Source organism: Gasterosteus aculeatus, chromosome 10 (assembly GCF_964276395.1).
Source record: "Gasterosteus aculeatus chromosome 10, fGasAcu3.hap1.1, whole genome shotgun sequence".
Lineage (NCBI taxonomy): Eukaryota > Metazoa > Chordata > Actinopteri > Perciformes > Gasterosteidae > Gasterosteus > Gasterosteus aculeatus.
The window spans coordinates 9,645,985-9,663,404 of record NC_135697.1 but is presented as its reverse complement, the minus strand read 5'-3'; the positions used below and the strand labels follow the sequence as shown (position 1 = coordinate 9,663,404).

At 40.2% G+C, this 17,420-nt stretch overlaps 2 protein-coding genes and 1 long non-coding RNA gene across 3 annotated transcripts; all 3 read left to right on the top strand.

Annotated features, from left to right (window-relative positions):
* Positions 1–1,848: 1,848 nt before the first annotated feature.
* Positions 1,849–3,338, top strand: LOC120827070 (uncharacterized). Its single transcript, XM_078081585.1, has 2 exons — positions 1,849–2,116; positions 2,311–3,338. The coding sequence occupies exons 1-2, from the start codon at positions 1,945–1,947 to the stop codon at positions 3,210–3,212; spliced, it is 1,074 nt and encodes a 357-aa protein (XP_077937711.1). The 5' UTR covers positions 1,849–1,944; the 3' UTR covers positions 3,213–3,338.
* Positions 3,339–4,522: 1,184 nt separating this feature from the next.
* On the top strand, positions 4,523–9,967 carry LOC144383567 (uncharacterized). Its single transcript, XM_078081579.1, has 2 exons — positions 4,523–4,916; positions 8,002–9,967. The coding sequence occupies exons 1-2, from the start codon at positions 4,745–4,747 to the stop codon at positions 9,450–9,452; spliced, it is 1,623 nt and encodes a 540-aa protein (XP_077937705.1). The 5' UTR covers positions 4,523–4,744; the 3' UTR covers positions 9,453–9,967.
* Positions 9,968–14,094: 4,127 nt separating this feature from the next.
* On the top strand, positions 14,095–15,897 carry LOC144383576 (uncharacterized). The gene is made up of 2 exons (XR_013451015.1): positions 14,095–14,235; positions 15,182–15,897. It is a non-coding gene; the product is annotated as an uncharacterized LOC144383576 (long non-coding RNA).
* Positions 15,898–17,420: the final 1,523 nt, after the last annotated feature.

The window sequence follows — 17,420 nt, the reverse complement described above, 5'->3', positions numbered from 1 at the left end:
AGAACATTGGGATTTTCCTGCTTGTTAAATTAATCATGACTGTGACTTGCAAGGAGAGGGAACAGTTGGAATGATGTTATTTTTCATAACAGTCACACGTAAATTCCGCAAGAAGAGACACAACAGTTGGGGACTCACACATACGCATCCCTCTCCATTACTTTCTGTCACGTCCCACCTTTTCCATTTTCATAATTGTCCCAATGGAGTCAGATCACGCCACTGCATCGGTGGCTCCAAATACCCAACCAATGTTTTTTTTTCCATTTGGGTCACTCTTCTCTGTGTTTCTCTGCCCTCGTGAACCTCTCATACTTTCACCTCCCGTTCAGCGGGTTTGCATGAGGGAGTTTTAGGTGGGCCGGGATCCTGACTGACGCTATGGGGGGCTATTTCTGGAGAGCTCGTATAGTCAAACAATGGAGCGCGATGGCGTGGAGGAGAGAGACAGTGATTCACGCTTTCACCGTCTCGGATAGAGTGGCGAGAATTATGTTTGCTGCAGGTGTCCTTCACACAGGTGTGTAATCTCACAGCACACACATCCCATCAGACAAGTAAACACACACACACACAACCACATGATCTGACTATGTGTGAGACCAGTGACTTCCCATGTGAGACACGTCCTGTCAGAAAGAGGTGTAGTGCAGGTGTGTCACTGACTCAGAGGAAATGATTGGTCATACTGGTGGAGCCCAGGGACAGAGGAGGGTACGGGGTTGTCACCATGGCAACAGCCTGAATGAGAAGCAGGGGGGGAGGGTAGGGGGGGACAAAAGAGGAACGGCTTCCAAATCCAAGAGTTGAAGCTGCCAGCAGGGAAAATTGGTTTTGGGGAAAGATGATTGAAATATAAGTGTGGGTGTGTGGGTGTCACTGTACTTTGAAAAAAAATATCAACCGAAATGTCAACTTTAAATAGGAAAAGGAAAATCTTTTAGCCTTCTGACAATGCTTTTTAAAATAAAAGATGGTTTGTTTTCCAATTGCATGGCAACACGTCGTCCTTCAGTTCATCTGAAAAATATTTTGGAAATACATGATTTTTTGTGGACAATGTCTTAAATATAGTCAGTACATGTGGAAATGTATCTGAACCTGCAAATAGACGTGTGTTTTGGCAATGTAGAATTGCTTTATATAGCACTTTTAATAACAGAGTAAACTACACAAAAAACAGAACAAAACAGTAAAACATGACCACAGATGGATACAAAATAGGACCTGGAAATAAATACGGATCATGAATAATCGTCTTTGATGGTATTTAAATGCCCTGTATCATCAGCTGGGGGTCCATGAACAGAGGTGTCCTCGCTCCACATCAGTGGAGCCACCGCGATCATCAGCACACATTCAACACCGAGCTGCCACCCACAGCAGAGTCAGGATGAGAAGGGCACGGAGCTATTCAAAGATCTGAGTTAATGAATTTGACTTTTGATGAGAGATGTTAATTGCCGTGCAATGCGGTGAGACTGGATGGCACAAGGATTGCAAATGTGACGCACACAAAATGTATGGTCACATTTGTATTTAATTTGTATTAATTTGGAATGAAGAAAATTTCTTCACTGAAGAAGCTTTAGTTGTGGGTAATGGAGACCCAGGGGGAGTAACCTGGGGCAGGTATTGGGGAAAGAGAGCATGCGGGGAGTTGAAAAAAAGAGTTACAGTTATGAACAGTTCCTTCTCATGTCGCATGTGTATTTAAGAACACAACAATTGCCAGCTAACGATGTGGATTTAACACTGAAAGTCATTGCACACTCCTGTACAGTAGGTGGCGGTATGCATCTATTCAAGTTGGTTAAATTATCAAGGAAAGAGCAGAAGGAACGAGCGGAACCTTAATGTGACTAGTCTTTAGTCGGAACTTTAAAGTGTGACACCCATCTGTTGTGCAGGGGAGGCAATTAATCTATCGGTAATTAAGCAAAAATGTCTTCAGTTGAGAATTTGAGAGAGTTTGTCAACGAGCGACTATCTGCTGCTGCTGAAGAAATATTCGGAGTTTTTAAAAGAACCGTCGTCGAGTACCAGGAAGAGATCGACCGGCAGCGCAGACTGTTGGATGTTTTATGGAAACCCGAAGTGAGGTTACACAGGATAGGTGAGAACAACTTTGTTAAAAAACTCTGTTGTCTAAAGCAATAAAGACGAGACATTATTCAAGTTTCTTTTTTCAAACCAACGTGTTCTTTAACTTACCAAAAGAACAGTAGGACACGTGATATTTATGGTTTATGAACACTCGTTGTATTTATACGCTCAACCGTTTGTCTTCTATTCCTTTTGTCCCTCCAGAGCTCCCACAGTCACGTGTCTGTAAGGAGGAGGAGCTTCTCTCTGACCAGCAGCTCTGTCTGCAGGAGAGGAAGCCCAGTCTGGACCAAGAGGACCCAGATCCTCCAGAGATTAAAGAGGAACAGGAGGAACTCTGCACCAGTCCAGAGGGAGAGCAGCTTGAACCGAAGCAGGAGGCCTTTACGTTGACTCCTACTTGTGAGGAAAGAGGCCACGGTGAAGATCAACTTCTGGACTCGTGTACTGATGAAGCTGAGAGTGTGGTACAGGAAACATCTCTAGAATACATTTCAGTTGAAAGCATCGCTGCAGTTGAACTAAACAATGACCACCAGCTTCTCTCTCACAATCCTCATGAATCTGATGACCGAGTTCAGAAAGGAGTAAAACTTAGTTTAACATCAAACAAGGAACCAGCTCCTCCGAGTGAGAAGCCGTTTTTGTGCAGAGATTGTGGGAAATACTTTCAACATAGAAATAGCTTGTTGGGCCACGTGAGAAGAACCCACAGAGTTGATCAACCATATGTATGCAACACCTGTGGGAAAAGATTCCCTCATGAATCAGTTCTCAAGGCCCATAAAAGAGTCCATTGTGATAAGAAACCCTTTTCTTGTGAACTATGTGGAAAAGAATTCAAATGTAGTTATAGCTTAAAAGCCCACATGAAAGTTCACAGTGGGGAAAGGCCGTATTCCTGCACCACCTGTGGGAAAACATTCACTCAGTCATCAAATTTGAAGTCTCATATAAGAATTCATAGTGGGGAGAGGCCATATTCCTGCATCACCTGCGGGACAACATTCTCTCGGACATCACGTTTAAAGCGTCATATAAGAATCCACACTGGGGAGAAGCCATATTCTTGCAATACATTCACTCACACATTTGCAGTCTCATAAGAATTTGAAATGGGGAGACGTCATATTCCTGTAAAAAATATATGGAAGAGGTTTCAAAAATTCTAGTAACTTAGTTTTTCTCAGTTGCTTTGGTACATTTCTCAATTAAAATTTAAATGATCAAAACTACCTGTTCAATCTTTACATCATTATGTCATGTGTGCACATCAAAAAAGCGGTTTCTTGTTTCTTTGAACTGTCTAATTGTCCACATGAGAAGAAGGGTGAAACGTCCTAGATGCAACTCCTGTGAGGAAATAGTCTGAGCAATTTTTAAGATTGAAAAGGCTTTGAAGCTTTCTATAAGGACACAACACAAATGCTGCATTTGAAAGAAACATCTTTTCAGTAATCTCTTCTGACAGGCATAACCATCCAGCCGAAACCCGACTGGATGAGCGCTCAATCTCATGAATACTTCCAAATTAAGTTACTTTACCGTAATCCCCCAAATTTTAAGATTAAGTGAACATATCCTCCAAATGTTTAACATGGTTTTGTTTTTATACAGATTGACATTAATTATACATATATAAATACACATATATAATGTATTAACATATATATATATATATATATATATATATATATATATATATATATATATATATATATATATAATGTATTTAATATATATTTCTTACTGTACATATCTGTTTACTTATTACACTTTACATATGCACATACTCTGCACTTTTTGCTTTTTTGCACTTCTGGTTGGAGGCTAAACTGCATTTCGTTGCCTCAGTACTTGTACTCTGCAATGACAATAAAGTTGAATCTAATCATTATATATATATATATATATAAATATATATATATAATATATATATATATATGTATATATAGAGAGAGAGAATGTATATATATATGTATATATATATATATACATTCTCTCTCTCTCTAATATATATATATATATATATATATATATATATATAATATACACACACATATATATCTACACACATCATTAACGTCAATCTGAGAAAATGTCCTGCAATAAAACTGATAAAGCTTCAAGTGATGTTCGCTCATGATTTCGTCCTGCCTGAGCTCTGGCATGTTGGATGAAGCTGCAGAGTTCTGGAGAGGAACTTCCAGCAACAAAGGTGCTGTATGAATGCTGGGAATACATCCAAAGTAAAGGCAAAGGGTTTGGTTGGACTATCAGTACAGCAGCCAAAGAATGCGGTTTAAAGGCGTTACAGTGTGGTCCCAATGCAATGTGGGGAAATCTTTCTCCTTGGAAGAACACAACAATTACCAGCTAACAATGTTGATTTAGCACTCAAAGTCCACACTCCTGTACAGTAGGTGGCGGTATGCATCTATTCAAGTTGTTTGCGACCCGCTAATCCAATTAATAGAGGAAGAAAAAGGCAGCTGACCGGCGATCATAGTAAGAAGCGGAACCTTAATGTGACTGAGGTCTGCAGTCGGAACTCTAAAGTGTGACACCCAGCCGTTGCTTTGTCTTGTGGCAGTGCAGATAATTCATTTAACTAACTACGGCTTGTAATTAAGCAACAATGTCTTCAGTTGAGAATTTGAGAGAGTTTGTCAACGAGCGACTATCTGCTGCTGCTGAAGAAATATTCGGAGTTTTTAAAAGAACCGTCGTCGAGTACCAGGAGGAGATCGACCGGCAGCGCAGACTGTTGGATGTGTTTTGGAAACCCGAAGTGAGGTTACACAGGATAGGTGAGTACAACTTTGTTAAAAAAACTCATTTGTCTAAAGCAGCTGTTCCTAAACTCAAGAATTCCGCGGCCCACTTTAATATCTGAAAATCTTTTGCGGCCCACCGAAACCTTTAATCACAACTCTGATCGAAACATAAACTAGGGATGATTAAATGACCATATGAATTTAATTTTGATTCAAAATGTATTAACCGACAATGTATGTTTTGCATACCATTTTCTCCGGAGCTCATGGGCCGTGTTTTCCGCACAATAAGGCGCATAAGATACTGCAGTCTATCAGATACTGTCAAAATTCGAGAGCGCAAATCAGGTTGATGCGCGCGCGTAAATCAAACATCCGCCAGCAAAAGTCCGTCTCGTGCGAGGTATTTGCTAGTCTTGTTCCCTCCCACCCTCCTGCTTCGACGCTTGTGTCGAAATATGAACCAGTGCAAGGCGAACGTATCGGTGCTCGGTTCGTTTGCTGCTGATCACGTGATCAGTGACGTCCGAAGCTTCGTTCCGGCGCACAGTCACGTGACCGCTTCGATTTGATTCAATGGGCTGGAAACAGGGTTCGGGCTTGTCGGTTTGATAGTCAGTGTTGTTGTAGTAGTCGTAGCAAAGAGCAAATTTACAATGGAACCTGTGGCAAAGAGAGGTCGCTCCGAGATGTGGGAGCACTTCAATTTGATTTCCTCTGACACGGTTAGCAATAGGCAGGCAAAGTCTGTCATTTATACTGTGTAATTATGGATTTTTATTTTTATTGTGGAGACCACCCGATATTTGGCTGAGCCAAACATTCCACGGAGTGAAGACCCGCTAAAATATTGGGTCAAACACAAACATGTGTACCCACATCTATTTGTATTAGCACGTAATCTTATGAGCATTCCTGCCTCATCGTGCCGCGTGAGCGCCTTTTTTCTAAAGCTGGGGAAACGGTATCTAAGAAACTGACTCCACCCCAATACTGTGAAGAAAATAGTTTCTCAATAAAAAATCAATAACAATGCCCCATCCCATGTGTCCACAAGCACCTCAATATCCTGTCATAAAAAACCTGTCCAAAAGCACAATCACTGCCCCTTAAAAACTGACCTTTCCTCTATAAATCACTTCCCACATTCCACATTCAAACAATTCACCTAAGTCCCTATGACTGCCATGAACTGCACATGCAGTAGGAAGCACTTGCTGGTGTTTTAAATTATATTACCTACATATATATATATATATATATAATATATATATATAGGTCCTGGGTTCGATTCCACCCAGTGGCCTTTCTGTGTGGAGTCTGCATGTTCTCCCCGTGTCTGCGTGGGTTCTCTCCGGGTTCTCCGGCTTCCTCCCACAGTCCAAAGACATGCTCTGGGGATCAGGTTAATTGGTGACTCTAAATTGCCCGTAGATGTGTGAATGGTTGTGTGTCTCTGTGTAGTCCTGCGATTGGCTGGCGACCAATCCAGGGTGTACCCTGTCTATCGCCCGAAGTTAGCTGGGATGGACTCCAGCCCCCCCGCGACCCTGTGTGCAGGATAAGCGGTTTGACAATGGATGGATGGATATATATATATATATATATATATATATAATTTCTATTAATTATTCTCCTAGTATGTTTGTTCCACTTCTTGCCAATGTACAGAGAATTGAAATACACAAACAAGGACACAATTCAAACCTAAAAAACAATAGTTTTATTCATATAGGAATCCATGTATTTATTAGATGATTTATTGGTTCAACTTTTCATAATCATGTTCAACCCACAGAGACTGGGCCAAAATATACTGGTAGGCTATGCGAAACATGCACTATGGGTTTTCAACAGCAGAGGTCATCATAGAGTTTGCGATGCATTGAATGAATGAACCTTTTCCCGATACAATTGGCTGGAAAGCTTCACTTTGCCATCACTAGTATTTGCTCGCTTGCGAGACGTGAACTTCGTTGCTCGAGGGAGGAGAATCTCTGCTCGCGCTCGAAGGAGTTTTCTACGCGCTCGGTGTTCGTTCTGACAGTGAGGGGGCGGAGCCAGTCACATGGTCTGTACACCTGATTAGTTACAAACCCCGTCTTTGGATTGGCCGGAGCGATGCATTCACACAACTATAGAAGCCCATTTCCGCACTGAAGAAAGGGGATAGAAAGTCGAAATTATGAGATACAACGTTGTCAAAACACAAACGACACCTTTATGTAACCGTAGTGGACTGGAAGATGACAACCAGCTACAACCATCATTTACCATCATTACCGGCACATTAAGACCATTGCGTCCAGCTCGCAGACCGGCTGGTGATTTGCCGGCGTAGCAGTCAAACGTTTGGCGATGGGGGATGTGGGGAGGTGGAGACTGTGTTTTCAGGGTCCGATCGATACTGCGAGATGCGTCCGCTCCCGCCGCCCCCCTCGCCATCCACGACTTAAATCTCCGGCTGCTCTCCAGCCACGCCGCCTACCAAGGGCTCCTTTTAGAATACCTTATTTCCCCGTTAAGATGGTTCAGCTACTGTAATGAAAAGGGCACCGTCTCTCGCTCTTTAATCTCATTATGTGCTCGTCAAGAACGACAGCTTTGTTTCTCCGACGCGCCCTGAAACAAGCTCCGAATCTCACGCGCTTGAGCGCCGCTCAGCGTCTCGCCGTCAGACGAGCTTTAGCATGTTTGGCAGAGCGCCTTGCGCGCCGTGTACAACCAGTATGGATCAACCATTAACCAATCTGTTCGTTTAAATTGTTTTTGCTTCATCAATTAATTTTTCACATAACTAATGTGCCGAATCATACATATTTTTATATTCATTTCAAACTTTTCAAAATTGAAAATTAAAACCTTTTTATTCATTTATTGTAAACGACCTCTCGCGGCCCACCTGCAGTACCTTGGTGGCCCACCAGGGGGCCGCGGCCCACGCTTTGGGAATCGCTGGTCTAAAGCAATAAAGATGAGACATTATTCACGTTTTTTCAAACCAACGTGTTCTTTAACTTACTAATAGAACAGTAGGACACGTGATGTTTATGGTTTATAAACACTCGTTGTATTTATACGCTCAAACGTTTGTCTTCTATTCCTTTTGTCCCTCCAGAGCTCCCACAGTCACGTGTCTGTAAGGAGGAGGAGCTTCTCTCTGACCAGCAGCTCTGTCTCCAGGAGAGGAAGCCCAGTCTGGACCAAGAGGACCCAGATCCTCCAGAGATTAAAGAGGAACAGGAGGAACTCTGCACCAGTCCAGAGGGAGAGCAGCTTGAACTGAAGCAGGAGGCCTTTACGTTGACTCCTACTTGTGAGGAAAGAGGCCACGGTGAAGATCAACTTCTGGACTCGTGTACTGATGAAGCTGAGAGTGTGGTACAGGAAACATCTCTAGAATACATTTCAGTTGAAAGCACCGCTGTAGTTGAACTAAACAATGACCACCAGCTTCTCTCTCACAATCCTCATGAATCTGATGGCCGAGATCAGAAAGGAGTAAAACTTAGTTTAACATCAAACAAGGAACCAGCTCCTCCGAGTGAGAAGCGATTTTTGTGCAGAGATTGTGGGAAATACTTTCAACATAGAAAAAGCTTGTTGTGCCACATGAGAAGAACCCACAGAGTTGATCAACCATATGTATGCAACACCTGTGGGAAAAGATTCCCTCATGAATCAGTATTCAAGGCCCATAAAAGAGTCCATAGTGATAAGAAACCCTTTTCTTGTGAACCATGTGGAAAAGAATTCAGATATAATAGTGATTTAAAAGCCCACATGATTGTTCACACTGGGGAAAGGCCGTATTCCTGCATCACCTGTGGGAAAACATTCTCTCGGTCATCACATTTAAAGGCTCATATAAGCATTCATAGTGAGGAGAAGCCATTTTCCTGCATCACGTGCGGGAAAACATTCACTCAGAAATCACAATTGAAGTATCATACATCAATCCACACAGGGGAAAGGCCGTATTCTTGCAACACTTGTGGGAAAACATTCGCTCACCCATCAGTATTGAAGCGTCATATACCAATGCACACAGGGGAAAGGCCATATTCCTGCAACACCTGCGGAAAAACATTCGCTTGGACATCAGTGTTGAAGCGTCATATTAGAATCCACAGTGGGGAGAAGCCATATTCTTGTAGCACCTGTGGGACAACATTCTCTCACCCGTCACATTTGAAGTATCATTTAAGAATTCATAGTGGGGAGAAGCCATATTCCTGCATCACCTGCGGAAAAACATTCTCTCGGACATCAGTGTTGAAGCGTCATATTAGAATCCACAGTGGGGAGAAGCCATATTCTTGCGTCACGTGCGGGAAAACATTCACTCAGAAATCACAATTGAAGTGTCATACATCAATCCACACAAGGGAAAGGCCGTATTCTTGCAACACTTGTGGGAAAACATTCTCTCACCTGTCACATTTGAAGTATCATTTAAGAATTCATAGTGGGGAGAGGCCATATTCCTGCATCACCTGCGGAAAAACATTCGGTCGGACATCAGTGTTGAAGCGTCATATAAGAACCCACAAGGGGGAGACGTCTTAAAGTAAATATTTGGAGCAATTAAGATTTAAAAAGGCGTTGAAGCCTTCTATAAGAACGGAACATAAATGCTGCATTTGAGAGAAAAGTCTTTTGGCACTTGTTCGCTAGTGCACTTAATTTTTTTTTATTTAACTTTATTGTCTTATTTTAAACTAATCCATAGCATTAGCATGTTATTTTACTTTATTACTCGTGCACTGCTGTCTTGTTGTCTATTGTTATACTGTCTACTGTCACGCACCAACCGCCAAGTCAAATTCCTTATATTTATGACATATTTTGGGAATAAATGTTTCCTGATTCCTGATTTTCATCAGCTAAATGATATGTAATGTAATAACAGTCATTAAATGTATATCATTTTTTGTCATCCCCCAAATCTTTGTTGCAGATTTAGGGAACATATCTTGCAAATGTTTTGAAATATATATTTGTCTATCTGACAAATTAATTGTCAATCTACGAAAAGTCCTGCAATAAAAATGATGGATCTCTTAAACTGATAAACCCTCAAATGATGTTCACTCGTGATTTCATCCTGCCTGAGTTTTTTTGTGGAAAGCAGTTTGAGAAAAAAGTCAAAAGAAAAGATCGACCTCCCAATCAAACATTTTCCACTTATGAAAAAGTTCAGAGGTATATTCATATACAGAGTAAAACTATTTGGGCTAAAATGAAAACTATTGTGTAGTACGTGGAAGACATCAACCAAATACCTGGTTGATTGTGGGATAATATTTGGAAACCCAACTTGCAGTTAAACAAGATACGTGTGTAAAATGTATTCTATAAAATACTGATATACAGTGCATCCGAAAAGTATTTACTGCGCTTCACTTTTTCCACATTTTATGTCAGTAGACTGTTTTGGCTCAACAAATGGCTCTTAACTACATGTGCAGTTCGTTCAATGCATTGTATCAACAATTTTAGCTTTTTCTGGGACCGCAGGCATCTTTTTAAGACAAATTGACTTTGCCTAAATAAGATGGGAGCAAAGCTTTTCATTACCAACATGTTTTACATCATGCGTCATCCATCTGTCCCCACTGCCAAGGACACGAAACAAGAAGAGGAGCCCACAAAGAAGGAAGAGAAAACACAGCTTATCAGAAACGGCGAAGGAGGACCGCCATTGCCATCCCCCTCTAACCCTCCTTCCATTACGTGTGAGGATCCCTCTCCCACCCCCCCAGAGCCCCCATCCAGGTCCACGTCTCCCTCTTTCTCCCTCCCTTCAGTAAACCTTTCTCCCCCCTCCTCCCCCTTGGAGTTCCAAGAGTTACCCCCACTTACCCCCCGCCCTACTCCTATTTTTACTCCCTTAGATCGACCTCAGCGCCCTCCCCCCCAGCATCCACCTGCACCAGCTCATCTCAGCGGTGACGCCATCTTACGCCGATCTGCCCCCCCACCTCTACGAAGACGTGCTCCACCTCCACAAATCCATCCCAGCTGTGACGCTGCTCACTCCCCCCCCTTAGGCCCACCCCCTCCTCCTCCTGACAGCAGCCCTGAATATTACTGAGATAGAAAAGGGTTCAGCAGTAGACCGCATTATCAGCTGGACCCGAGGTCGCCTACGTCAAAACATGGCACCTTCTGCATTCCCGTTGTGACCACCAAGAGAGTGAACATTGCGAAACTTAGACACACTGCTAATCTAACAAATCTCATTCCTATTCTCTCCAGCTCAAAGTCAACCCCAAAGCCTGTGAATAACACCATTAGGATGGCTCTGCTTAATGTTAGGTCTCTTAATAACAAATCGTTTTTAGTCAATGATTTTATTACCACTTCTAAACTTGATTTGATGTTTTTAACTGAAACATGGCTAGAACAAAATAACAGTGCAAGCATTCTGATTGAGGCAGCACCCCCCAACTATAACTTTATTGATGTGTGTAGATCTGGAAAAAGAGGTGGAGGGGGTTGCTGCTATATTTAAAAATATATTTCTGGGGAAACAGATGTCACTTAGTGATTTTCCATCATTTGAATATCTTTGTCTTGTATTGAAAGGTTCTCCCAGAGTTCTCCTGTTAATTATTTACAGGCCACCTAAATATTCTGCACATTTTTTCGATGATTTTACTGAATTATTGTCTAGCATTTCTACCGACTTTGACTGTCTAGTTATAACTGGTAACTTTAATTTTCGACGATTTGAATGACAAGGGTGCAAAATAACTTTTGACTATTTTAGACACATTTGAACTGTCTCAACATGTGAAAGAGGCTACTCATTGTCAGGGACACACCCTGGACCTGATTATCACAAAAGGTCTCATTGTTTCGGATGTTTTTGTGACTGATCCCTCATTGTCTGACTACTTCTGTGTTTTCTTTAATATTTCTTTCATTCCTGACACACAATCAGATTCAAAAACTGTCAAAAAACGGTACATCAATGAACATACTAATGTACTCTTTAAAAATGTCATCTCCTCGTTACCTCCTCTAATCCCATGCCATGCTGATAATCTTGTAAACAACTTTAATTCCAAAATTTTGAATGTTATAGATGACATTGCACCTGTTACGGTGAAAACCAGCTCTAGTAAGCAAAAGGCACCCTGGAGAAAACTGCTGTTGTAACAGCCCAGAGAAGAGAGTGCAGGAAGGCTGAACGAATCTGGCGGAATACAAAACTTCACATTCACCATGACATCTATAAAGAGCGCCTCCGGGCCTACAATTTAGACTTAAAAAGTGCTAGGGAAACATTCTTCTCCAACATCATCAACAACAACACTAATAAGGCAAAAAACCCTATTTGAAACTGTTGACAGACTGACCAACCCCCCGACACAAATACCACCTGAACTCCATTCCACACAGAAATGCAACGAGTTTGCGTTCTTTTATACTGATAAAATTGAAGGCATCAGACGCGCCATTAATATCTCAAACAAAAATGTTGGATCACCACCCTATTTAGGTAAAAGTAACACAGCAATGATGACAAGCTTTAATGCCATAGACTCTCAAACTCTAGTGGAAACGGTGACAAATTTAAAACCATCCACCTGCTGTCTTGATGCTCTACCTACCAACTTTTTTAAGAATGTTTTTGACTGCCTAGCAACAGACATATTGCAAATAGTTAATAACTCTATTCAGACAGGCCATTTCCCAAAAGCTTTCAAAACTGCAGTTATTAAACCGCTCCTAAAAAAGCGGAGCCTAGATGCCTCTGTTATCAACAACTACAGACCAATTTCAAATCTACCTTTCATAAGTAAAATAATTGAGAAAGTTGTCCTACAACAACCTAATCACTTCCTGGCTTCAACTGGCTGCCACGACAACTTCCAGTCAGGATTTCGACCTCTTCATAGCACCGAGACGGCCCTTATTAAAGCTGTAAATGACATCCGTCTTAACACAGACTCTGGCAAAACTTCAATATTAATGCTATTAGACCTCAGTGCTGCATTTGATACTGTCGACCACTCAATACTTTTGGACAGGTTGGAAAACTGGGTGGGGCTCTCAGGCACAGTCTTAAGCTGGTTCAGGTCATATCTACAAGACAGGAACTATTTTGTTTCCATTGGTGACTTCGTATCAGAAACAACCGACGTAACGTGTGGAGTCCCCCAAGGTTCGATCTTAGGGCCGACTTTTTTCAACATCTACATGCTCCCACTAGGACAAATCATGCAAAGAAATAAAATTGACCACCATTGCTACGCTGATGACACCCAAATCTATGTAGCGCTATCACCAAACGACTATCGCCCCATAGATCTTCTGTGCCAGTGCATTGAGCAAATCAAAGACTGGATGTGTCAAAATTTCCTACAACTAAATGAAGACAAAACTGAGATCATTGTATTTGGTGCTAAAAAAGAAAGGTTTAAAGTTACCCAACACCTTCACTCTCTGTCCCTGAAAACATCAAATAAAGCCAGAAATCTGGGGGTTATTATGGATTCAGATTTACACTTGGAGAGTCACATCAAATCAGTAACAAAATCGGCCTACTACCACCTCAAAAATGTCGCACGACTTAGATGGCTCATGTCAGCTCAAGACTTAGAAACACTTGTAAATGCCTTTATAACTAGTACACTGTAAATCCAAACATCCTATTTAATTAAAAATAGTAAATTGACTTAAATTAGTTTTATGAAATTGCTATTAACACTCACTTTTAGTAAGTTACTTGTAATTTATGGTTGGAAAATCTCACCAGCTCAGTCTGCTTGAGTTGGATTAATTTAGAAAAAGTAAGTTTTTGATAATTGTGCTTTTTTCCTGTGTTGGAATGTAGCTAAGTACATTTACTCAATACTGCATGAAAGTACAAAGTACTTGAGGTTTTTTTCATATTACTTTGTACTTTTATTCCACTACATTTTTAGAGGGAAACCATATATGTTTTACATCACTGCATATGTAATAATATAGGTGATATATAATAATAATAACCACAAGAGACATTTTCCTCTATTGAGTATGCTACTTTTTACTTTTAATAGTTCAAGTATTTCTTTTTGTGGTCATATGTTTTTACTTAATTAAAATTTTCACTGCAGGACGTGTACTTGTATTGTAACGGAGTAGTTTCACGGAGTGGTAGAAGTACTTTTGCTTTTTTTTTTTTTTTCAAACTATCGGCGCAAATCCGTCCTCTCTCCACGTGACGGTCCGTGCCCGCAACGACCAACGCGGAGCTGAACTTATTAGAGGAGCTGGACCATATGAGCTGCACCTAATCTCTGCACCGGCACTTTGCACCGTTTATCAGCATTATTGTGCTTGACACGCTCATTTGGTGAGTAATATTTGACTCTTGTTTAGACCGTTTCTTTCTGTAAGTAAGCGCCATGTTTTTCGTGCTTGCTAGTAGCCTAATGATGTGTGTAGTAATGTCGGCTAACGCTAGCTGGTAACGTTGGATGAAGCTTGGTCGATGCTGTATTATTTTTTCTATATTTTCTTCATCAGTGTCATCAGTTGTAAATAGGGAACATTAAGGACTGTCACGTTAAAGTTGAGGAGAAACGTTAGTGTAACGGTTGCGGGCGTGCTGTCACGTGCATGAACACACCTGCTGTCGGAGAAGATTTTTTTTTCTGAGACCAATGATTTATTGAGTACTGACTCCCGATGAGAGACTGATTCCGGCGGTTTGTGAGTTTCCATGAACAGGAGGACATTCACATGGCAGAACACCAGAGCAAGTCTTGATATATCATTTTAGTTTAAGCTAGCCTGCTAGGTTTGGCACTATGCTAACTTAGCTAAATTTAGCCACCAAAAAAGCAGTCTGTGCTTGTCAAAGACAGTGGGTGACTGGGAATATCACCACAGTCAAATAGGGAACGTATACTCAGTGGCCTAAGTTATTCTTTAAGGTCATGTTGTCTAGAATATGTACATTATAATACTGTATTTGTGGGTAATAGGCCTATGATACAGTTTTTACTTGTACTGGACTCAAGATGTTTGTGCGTTGTGGTCAGCTTTGGTTGTGTTAAATTGTTCTATTCTTTTTAACTGTCCCCTTACAGGCTCAGGCATATAGTGATCAATCCACAGTTCCCTTAATGTCCAGCCACATAATTGAGTTGTTTATCATTTACCTTTTGTACTGCAGTGTTCATTTGGTAGCTGACAATTAGATACATCTGGTATTTCAAATCTGATACTGCATGTTAATGTGTTTTCATTCTATTTTGCTGGCCTTGATGTTAAACTTATCTTTTCTTACCTTTCAGATTTTTAAGAAGACAAAAAAAACTTCCTATGCAGTGGACGTGTAAGTACTGCACATTTTGTGCTGAAAAGAGGGGCTATTTACTTAAGCGTAATGCATGGGTGCCACACCCGAATATCACCACTACCATGCCTTCATAAGGAGTGCCTGTGCACATTTAAATCTTTCAATGCACTCAAAGTCCACTTATCAACATGGCACACTCAAAAGGACCTAAGGAACATGAGTGAAACTGCTTTTCATTGTAAAAAATGAGCCTGCTGTACACAACATGGTTGAACGATGGCCAGCACTCTTCACAGAGCGACAGGTAAGATATTTTTGTTCTCAACCAATAAAATAATGCCAGTCAAAAATACATTTAAGATGTGTGGCTAAAAATCCAAATCCAAGTCCTGTATTTATCAGGTGTTGACCTGTTTAATATTGTGAGACTGTTACATGCATAGAATTAGTTCACAAAAATGTGGCGTCCATGTCATGGTACACAGTCCAATCAAAACACAAGTTATAAGTTATTTGTCTGCTGTTTCAATTCTTGGGAACAGAACACCGCTGAATAATAGTAATTTTATTTATTATTGTAAGGTTATTACATGAGTAAATGTTATATTGGAGAATTGGAATCAGAAGTAATAACAATGTCAAATGTTTTTTGTTCAGCCTAGACCTGTAAATGATGCAATTTTTTTTTTTTAATAAATGCATCTGAATCAACCCAGAGTGTTCTTTTAAAGTATACTGTTGTGGTGTTTTCGCCTTTATTAGGTAACAACAGCTAAAAATAGATAAGAAATAGGAGAGAGAGAGAGAGAGAAAAGGGACAAGGACCCATTCAAGAAAATTAGTTTGTTTAATTTAAGTGAACTCAAAAAATGAGTGAGTAGTAAGTTATTTAGTAATTAGGTATTTAGTAATTCTAAGTGGGGTTAAATTTGTATCAAGCAGTCCAGACAAAATGAAAAAATTAAGTTAACACTAACCATTGTTATTAAGTTACATGAACTTAATTTTTTTGTTTTAGTTGTACTACTTGATTTAGTACTGCACACTTAAAATGAACAAGCTTTTCTAACTCACTAATCTTAAGACTACTGAGCTTAATTTTTTTGAGGCAACGAGTTTGCATACTTTTTTTAAGTACGGTCAACTAATTAGATTTTACAGTGTAGGCTAGACTATTGTAATGGTCTCCTTGCAGGTCTTCCAAAATATGTGAGCACATTACACCAATTCTTAAATCCTTACATTGGCTCCCAGTATGTCAGAGAATTAATTTCAAAATCCTACTGCTCACATATAAATCACTACATGGTTTAGGGCCAAAGTATATCACTGATATGCTTCCACTACATAAGCCTTCAAGATCATTAAGATCTTCTGACACCAATCTGTTAGTGATTCCCAGAGTAAATACAAATCATGGGAAAGCAACCTTTAGTTACTACGCAACAAACAGCTGGAATAAACTTCCTGAAGATTTAAGACTCGCCCCAACTCTGACCACGTTTAAAACAAGACTGAAAACTTTTATGTTCAGCTTCGCCTTCTGCTAAATTTTACCTACATTGCACTTTTAACCTCTGCTTTTAATTAAACAATTTAAATAAGATTTTAATTTATAATTTTATTTGCTGTTTTTAATTGTCTTTTAATTCCTGCATTTTATTTCACTTTATTGTATGAAATGTTATAATGTGAAGCACTTTGAGTCTGCCTTGTGTATGAAAAGTGCTATACAAATAACATTGCCTTGCAGCCTTATTCCAAAATGGATTAAATTCATTATTTTCCTCAACATTCTACACACAACAACCCATAATGACAAAGTGAAAACTTTTTTGCAAATTTTTGCAAATCTGTTAAAAATAAAGAACGAACAAACATAACATGTACATAAGGATTCACAGCCTTTGCCGTGACGCTCAAAATGTAGCTCAGGTGCATCCTGTTTCCACTGATCATCCTTAAAATGTTTCTACAACTTGATTGGAGTCCACCTGTGCTGAATTCAGTTGATTGGACATGATTGAGAAAGGCACACACCCGTCTATAAGGTATCACGGTTGGCAGTGCATATCCTATACATACTTTGTCGTCACTCGTCACTTTGTTACTTGTTCGTTGGTGCAACTTTTTTAATATTTAAAATGTTTAACTTTATTGCCTTGTTTTATCCTAACCCATAGCCTTATTCTACTAACCCATTGCATTAGCATTTCATTTTACTTTATTTTATT

What these genes read in the sequence shown, in the direction of transcription:
- LOC120827070 (XM_078081585.1), top strand. Translation starts at nt 1,945, where the DNA reads ATGTCTTCAGTTGAGAATTTGAGAGAGTTTGTCAACGAGCGACTATCT. An exon ending in AGTGAGGTTACACAGGATAG is followed by an intron (nt 2,117 to 2,310) that starts GTGAGAACAACT and finishes TTGTCCCTCCAG; the next exon opens with AGCTCCCACAGTCACGTGTC.
- LOC144383567 (XM_078081579.1), top strand. Translation starts at nt 4,745, where the DNA reads ATGTCTTCAGTTGAGAATTTGAGAGAGTTTGTCAACGAGCGACTATCT. An exon ending in AGTGAGGTTACACAGGATAG is followed by an intron (nt 4,917 to 8,001) that starts GTGAGTACAACT and finishes TTGTCCCTCCAG; the next exon opens with AGCTCCCACAGTCACGTGTC.